Genomic DNA, 7,631 nt, shown 5'->3' with positions numbered 1-7,631 from the left:
CCCTCCTTCTCGCGGCCGCTGATCCGCGCCCTGGCCGATCTGCTGTACGAGCACACGTCGCTGGCGAAAGAGTCAGCCTCGCTCGCCGCGCTCTACGCGCCCCTGACGGGCGTCCTGGCCTCCGCGCACGCCGTCTCGCATCCCCAGCGTGCCATGCTGGCGCTCATGCTCTGTCAGCGCTGGTCGGGCGAGCTGGCGCCGCCGCATGGGAGTCTGCGGGATCGGCTGCGCCAGCTGCTAGGCCGCGACGAGGTGTGGTGGTGTAGCTACCTGGGCTCAGTGGCCGCGCTGGTGGCGGACGTGTATCCCGCTGGGCGGGTGGAGAGGGGGAGGGAGAGGGTCGCTTTTAATGCGAGTTGGGGCGCGGGGATGGGGAAGAAGGGCGTGGATGAGGGTGTTAGATTGGCGGTTTGCACGCGCGAGGGGGGGATGTGATGACGGGGTTGGGCGTGTTGGGTGATGCAGTCAAAGGCGTTGAGGATGTGGGTAAGAAGAAACATTGGGTTGATGGGCCGGAGGGCTGGGGGTTGAGGGTTGAGGTCAGCGTCGAGCCTTCTCTATGAGGTACTTCGTAGATCATATCTACATGCTTTGAGGTCGATAAACCAGCATGTCACCACATCCCTGCCCTATCCATCCTGACTGTGTTGTTGGCATGGTGAGCGGTTTCTACCCAAGACCAACACCCCCAAGAAGCAGAGTATGTAACCGGAAAGAAAGCGAAGGAGAGAGAGAGACAGGGCGCAGTGAAGAAACAAAAAAAAAGAAAAGAAAAGAAAAAAGAGAAAACCAGAGCTGGAGAATGGATGTAGGAAGAGAACAAGAATACGTCTTCTTCTTCGGGTTTCAAATCGTCGATCCCTCCCTCCTCGTTTCAGCAGAGGAGTCAGCATGATAGAAGCAGCAGCTTTGTGCAGTAGAGCCACTTGGACCCTTTAGCGGTCACGGTGGCGGGTATGGTGATTTGGATGCCGATGGGACATTCATTCAAGTAAGAGTGACACCGGTCGCAAGGACTCAATAGTAACAAGCTGGTTTGCTGCCTGTGAGGCTTTGAGGCATGTTTCTAGGGTTGGAAGCTTCGGCTCAAAGACACGGGGTTTTCATGATTAACAGCTCGATGTGATGGAGAGCGGCGTCGGAGAAAAGTCATAATACTCGATATATGCACTCATCATAGGTATACACATGAAAGCGATTGTTGCTATATCAAGCGTGGTATGTTCTGCTCACACTGCCATATTTGGCCTGCCAGGCAAAAAAGTACAGGAGAGCAGCCAGGGGCTGGCCGACCAAGCAAAAGCTGATCCAGAATATGCAGTTCCCAATCACTTTGCCTGTGATACCCTCGATCCTTGTTAATGGTCTAGTGATCATGATCAGTGGCAGCTGAACCACCATCCCGAAGAATGCAACACCTGGCAGCTATGTTAGAAACCAGGTGGCCCGCAAGGAGAGGGAACTCACCAAGTATATTGTGCGTTGGTACGCCTACAGCCAGCTCGTGCAGAAATCCCGAGAACACAAACACCATTGCACTTGCTGTCTGAGGACCCCATCCTCGGCCCACCAGAGGCGAAAAGATATGCCTTCGCATGAAGTGATACACGGGCTTGTTCCACGTGCTCCAGTATGTCTGCAAGTCCGTACTATTCCACCAATCTCCGTAAAAGTTACGATCACCAAACCTGGTAATCTCTGCCAGAGCATTCATGAATGATTGAAACAGTGCAAAGAATCCAGCAAGCCATATAACAAGGGAGATGGTAGAGAGCTTCATCAATCGTTCTAGGATGGAGGGTAAATCCAGTATTGCCATCTTGTCCAGAGAGTTGCGGAGCAGGGGCGAAGCGTATTGTGCCGAAGTAAGCCAGATGAAGACCGAAAGACCAATGACTTCCAGCGTCCGTTTCATGACGAAAATCCATCGGATGTGTGATGTGCGCGGATAGACAGGTTGATACACCAGGGTAGGTGCCCACCAAAAGTAGGCCAGGTTTTGGAAGGTGATATTCTGGGGATAGGGGCACGCCAGATACATCTCGGGCAGCAAGTTCGGGCTGGTTGGATGCAGCATCGCATGTCGAAGATCGCGGTTGGTGAAAGCATATGAGCAGTTCTTAAGCCATACGATGATAGCGTGAAGCTCGCATAGCGTACCGATGCCCGGGTGATGGATATAAAAGTAGACCACCACGTTGGTGATACCGAGACACAGGCTAGCATTGATGGTATGAGCCACAGCAATGTATGTCCACGTCGCATTGAACTCTCTCCTGTCTTTAGCGTTCTCGGGGGTACGTACGCCTGCGTCGCTCCTCTGTCTCCGGCCGATGGCTCCTCGCGCTTGCTGAGCGGCCACCACCTCGATGATGTATGCGGCCAGTAAGTGGATAGGTATGAGAGCGTAAAGAAGAGCCCCGAGAACGACATCCTGCCTCCTGACATCGTGGCAGCTGATGCAGATCAAGACTCCGTACTTCATGAAGTTCTCCACCACAAGTCGAAGATTCATGACGATCACGACCAGAACGAGAAGATTGCGGAATCCAAGAAAACTGGGAGATACAGCCGCTTCGTGACTGATGCATGACGGCTGATTCTTCCAGTGCAAGGCCGCAACGTGTCTATATTTTTTCTTGGGCTTTCCCGATCCCAGTTCGGCTGGCTCACTGGGTTTCAAGGTCTGCTGCTTTGGGGTTGACCGCAGAGTTCCATTGGTCTTGGATGTACTCTCTCCAAGGAGCTCTACGGCTGTAGTCACAGCAGTGTGGGTAGTGTCTGGCATAGCGCTAAGGGCGCAATCTTCTGTCGGGTTCCGTGCTCTGGTAGGGAATGTCGAATCTTCAGGGCCACAACCAGTTCGAGGAAGCACGAAGGTGGTGCAGCAGGGTAGGAAGGCGGCACCGCAGCATTTCGGAATGCAATGCGTTCACAATATGAAACAACAATGGAAATTGAAGCAGCAAAAGCAGGCGGATGCCGGGTAGAGATTGTAGACAGCTTCTTGGGGCAGTGGCGCAATCCACCGAATAAGTTGAATCGCTTCCTTCCTTATCATTCATCATTGTTGGGCCAGAGTCTAGAGGGGAGGCGGACAGGGGGCCAGGGGGACAGGGGACAAGGGGTAGGGGATAGGGGGGCCAGGGAGCAGATTAATGCCAAGCCATGACAGCTCCTTCATTCCGCCGCAGAGCAGAGCGTTAAGGACTTCGACTTCGACTCTGACTCTCCTTCTCCGCAGCCAGAACAAATACATAAAGGTAAAGTTGCTGAGGAGAAATCATCCTGATAACATCCACAGCTGTACCAGCGTCAATCCACCCTCCAAACCTCACGTTCGCTATGCAAGGGTAAACAAGTCACGGAGCTCCATTGACTACCAGATCAACCCTGTCCAACCCCGACGCATTATGCGCTGGATACTCTAATGAGGAGCCGGAAAACACCGAGAATAAAGACGACCTATCTTGATAATGGCAGCAAATGGGTATGAGTACGAGCCGGGAGGTGATGGTTTTGCCAACCGCAGACGAAGACCACGACCTGTCACTGACTACGGGTCGTCGCTTGTACAATACATGCGAAGTCGCCGACCACGGTACAGAGGGTCACACCATCTCGAAGCCGAAAGACCCAGCCCGAGTTATATCGTCGATGTGCTTCCTCCCGCAGCAAAGCTGGACTGTCCCGCCGACGCTATACCCGTACGGCACCTACATTCCTCCCTCGGCAAGTCTAAGAAGCCAGTCACGGTGGTAAGGTGGATGCCAGAAGGGCGTCGGCTGCTGGCTGGAGTACACAATGGAGAATTTATGCTGTGGAATGGCATGGCCTTCAACTTTGAGACAGTAACTGCCGTGGGCTCCTCCTCTCTTCGAGCAGCGGAATGGTCGCACAAACGAGATTGGCTTTTGGCGGCGAATGATGAAGGAATAGTCTACTATCTTCAGCCTACACTCAACAATCCACACAAATTTCAAGCTCATGCAATGCCTGTGCGAGATCTTGCCTTTGCTCCGTCGGATTCCAAGTTCGTGACAGCATCAGATGATGCCACTCTCAAGATCTGGGACTTCACCACCTCAAATGATGAGTCCACTCTGCAGGGCCACAATTGGGATGCCAAGTGTTGTGACTGGCATCCTTCGAAAGGTCTCATTGTGTCAGGCAGCAAAGACCACTCGGTGAAGTTGTGGGATCCTCGCTCCACCCGGAACCTGACCACGCTTCATTCTCATAAAAATGCGCTTACTGCAACAGTCTTCTCGCGTCTCCGCGACCAACTATTGGCAACAGCGGGCCGAGATAATCTAGCTCGGATCTTTGACCTCAGAATGATGCGTGATGTGTGCGTCTTAAGAGGTCACGAAAAGGGCATAACTGCAGTCTCATGGCATCCGGTCCACTCATCTCTACTCTCTACTGGCTCAGATGATGGCTCAATACATTCGTATCTTCTCGACGAACCCAACCCTCCTGTCGGGGTATCAACCTCCGAGGTCTCCCCGTACAATTCTCTTGATCCGTCATCTACACCAGCCCAATCCATCTATCCAGCCCATCGTATCTCGCATGCACACGAATCAAGCGTCTGGTCATTAGATTGGCATCCGCTTGGACATATACTAGCCTCTGGCTCCAATGATCATTTCACTCGATTCTGGAGCCGTGCTCGACCTGGTGAGACCAATTGCTTCAAAGACCAGTATCACCTGGGCGAAGAAGGTGCGGAAGCACAAGGTACGTGGGATCGTAAATATGGTCGCAAGCAGGCGCGTGAGCAAGAGGAGCAAGAATTGGAAGACGAGGCGGAAGGTCTGGAAGATCAACGTGCCTCGGGAGCCAACACGGCTTTCTCAATTCCGGGTCTTCCAATCCCTGGCATCAATGGCAGTGGATCTAATCTTCTTCCGGGGATGGGTCATGTACCGCCGCCGCCCGTCCAAGCAGGCAGTGCTGCGAGCATGCCCAGCATAGCTGGAATGGACCCAACACGTTTGGCCCAGTTATTTCCACAAGCCAATCCAGGCTTCGTGCCACCGCCTCCTCCGCCGGGGGCTCCCGGTGGGTTGCCCGTAGACTTCTCAAAGCTTCAATTACCTGCGGGCTTCAAGCTCCCACCAGGTTTTCCGCCTCCTCCTGTACCTGGCGGCTTCCCGCAAGGACAGCCCAACGGCTTACCTGGTCTGGTTGGTAATGTCCCAGGCTTGAACGGAGCCGGTGAAGACTCTAGTAATGGTGGTATTAGACGAAGAGCGCCATTACCGAGCCAGCAGGAAAGTCTGATGGCTGAGCAGAGGAGGGGAAATTTCCGGATATCACGATAAAGGAGAGCACAGCATGATTTATGATTCGCCTGCTAGAGCGCAGTTGGACTCATACTACTGTGTCATACACAAAGGCTTTGACCGTTGGTTCCAAGGGCAACCTGCAGCGTCTTGGAATGTCTGCAATTTCCGGAAATCAGCTAGCTTGGTATTTCTATTTCACATCAGAGATGCTCAGTCATAAGTAGATATTTCTTGTGTGTCATCGACAGAATCTCCTTGCCAGATGAATCCTCACCTGCATGGGTCAGTGAAGTGTCCGACTTCGTGCAGTTAACTTGCAGAACTGGCTTCTATTGATCCTCAAAATGTACTTGGACACCGACCGACACCAGTCTACTGACCTCTCTACATACTGGCTGATGAATGTCAAAGACCGCCGACGTGCGACGCTGAATTGTGAAACTTTAGACAAGACCGGCTTATCTTGTCTATCTTGTTGTTCCTGCCTAGCATTAAATTCAGAGGACTTTCATGCATGGCTCTTAACCGCAGCTTCAAACTGCACGGCCGATCAGGTCTTGTAATGGCTGTTCACACCCAATCCAGAAATACGAAAAAGAAATCCATGCTGAATTAATTTGGTATTCTAGGTGGAAGTGACAATGCATCGCTTTGACAGCCTCGGGCTCCATCGGTTAGAAGCGGACACTTACATCCATATCCCAACACCGCATGAGCTGGTAGATGAAATGCAAAGTACGAAGATCTCGACGAGCACTGCACAGAGCCTTATCTGTTGAGTGGATTATGTGTTCGCCATCTCCTTGCTTGACAGCCTGCCTTCGAAATAAAAGTGCTTGTCAGCTTCAGCTTCAGCTTCAGCTTCAGCTTCAAGATGGCGAGGTCAATAGGTGGCTTACCGTTCGAGATTAATACCCAAATCCTGCAATACCTCGATTACCGCTCCCAGATCAACCTGCGAGCATGTAACTGGTACTACCACAGCCTGCCAGCAACGAGCGACAACATGCCCATTCTGCTCATGGAGCTGGAGATGTCTTCAAAAAAAGCAAACCCGAAGCACCTCTTCATCAATGGTTTCCTTCCGTGCTACACATGCCTCCAAATGCGTCCAAGAGCTCTATTCTGCAGCGACTACCTCCAAAATCGACTGCGAGCAGCAGGTCAAAGCAATGCAATTCTCCGCGTCTGTTGGGAATGCCAACCCGGTCATGACGACAGCCACCTTATTCGCTCTGGTTGTAGCAAAAAGCGCTGTCCCTGCGCGAAGAAGGTGGAAATGCTTCTCACAGGTGCGGAGCCTACGAGACCCAGCTATTATTTCCTACCTTTTTAGCTAACCGTTCCACCCCCAGGCAAAACTTTTCCACCTGTTCAGCTCCAGACCCTCCCGCTCAAGATCCACAACCGCATCATAAAACTCTTAGACGCCAAATCTCTCGCCAAACTTAGTGCTACCGGCACCTTCTTCCGCAAGAAGATCTCCAGGGGCGACATCGAACGGAGACTCTGTCACGAAGCTGTGGATTTAGGCCCGTGTCTCTCTCCTCAAGTCTGTGTATGTTATATTCTGTGTGCGTTGGGTGAACAGATCGTCAGCAGAGCATTCTGGCACGCCACCCGACCATCTCGCGCTTACCTATCTTGATATCGACTCCATCTCAGCCAAAGGGGAGGATGTATGGTACTTGGAGAAATGCATGCACAAAGAGTGTGATGGGTGGAACGTTACTGTGCTTGTCTTTCGAAACACCACGAAAAGAGACGCGCTCCTTTCACGCTGACTAGACCTCACACCCAATTCGACGGAGCAGTGCAATATCATGATCGGTGGCCTCTGTCACACCTATTTCGATGGCAAGCGGTCTGGCTTCGAGAAGAATCAAATCCGGCGTGCTTTTCCGGAGGAACTGTATCCAACCCTGGTTGGGAGGAGGCTGTTCACATGCCTCTTGGTACGAACAGCGACGCCCTCATCAGAATCATTATGGGCTTGAACAACACCAAATACGCAGATACGCAGATAAACCCGAGCTCAAATCAAGCATTCTAACAACGTTAACGCTTCATCCGTGCTTTGTCTCCCGTGAGGGCCCACTCACTCACTGCTTGCTTGAAAACGTCGGAGTTCCTACCTAACTACTGACTTTGATTTTGCATCTTCTCTCCACCACAATGTTGACGAAGAGCCCAGCCCACCAGCTCCAACACATCATGACTACGCCCCTTCCCGCCTTCCCTCCTATCCTCTCCTCCTCTCCCTCCCGCCCGAAAATCCCCCTTCACCGCCGTCCAGCAAGGTAATAAAGCCACCCCCTCCCCGTCCCGCCCCCTCCC

At 52.5% G+C, this 7,631-nt stretch overlaps 3 protein-coding genes across 3 annotated transcripts in view; 2 read left to right on the top strand and 1 right to left on the bottom strand.

Moving 5' to 3' along the window:
* Positions 1–435, top strand: part of EPUS_07190 (uncharacterized protein) — a gene marked incomplete at both ends in the record, with an annotated part of 1,936 nt that extends 1,501 nt beyond the window's left edge. The window contains one exon of the mRNA XM_007807558.1: positions 52–435. Coding sequence (XP_007805749.1) covers positions 52–435 — 384 coding nt within the window. The remainder of the gene's footprint in view (positions 1–51) is intronic.
* A 774-nt stretch (positions 436–1,209) lies between these two features.
* Positions 1,210–2,788, bottom strand: EPUS_07189 (uncharacterized protein; the record flags this gene model as incomplete). Its single annotated transcript, XM_007807557.1, has 2 exons — positions 1,210–1,418; positions 1,468–2,788. The coding sequence occupies 2 exons, from the start codon at positions 2,786–2,788 to the stop codon at positions 1,210–1,212; spliced, it is 1,530 nt and encodes a 509-aa protein (XP_007805748.1).
* A 688-nt stretch (positions 2,789–3,476) lies between these two features.
* On the top strand, positions 3,477–5,330 carry EPUS_07188 (Polyadenylation factor subunit 2; the record flags this gene model as incomplete). Its single annotated transcript, XM_007807556.1, has 1 exon — positions 3,477–5,330. One exon carries the CDS (start codon positions 3,477–3,479, stop codon positions 5,328–5,330), a length of 1,854 nt encoding a protein of 617 aa, XP_007805747.1.
* Between the last annotated feature and the right edge of the window lie 2,301 nt (positions 5,331–7,631).

This window comes from Endocarpon pusillum (assembly GCF_000464535.1).
Source record: "Endocarpon pusillum Z07020 unplaced genomic scaffold scaffold7152, whole genome shotgun sequence".
In the NCBI taxonomy this organism is placed as follows: Eukaryota; Fungi; Ascomycota; class Eurotiomycetes; order Verrucariales; family Verrucariaceae; genus Endocarpon; species Endocarpon pusillum.
This window is presented reverse-complemented; position numbering and strand designations above follow the sequence as displayed.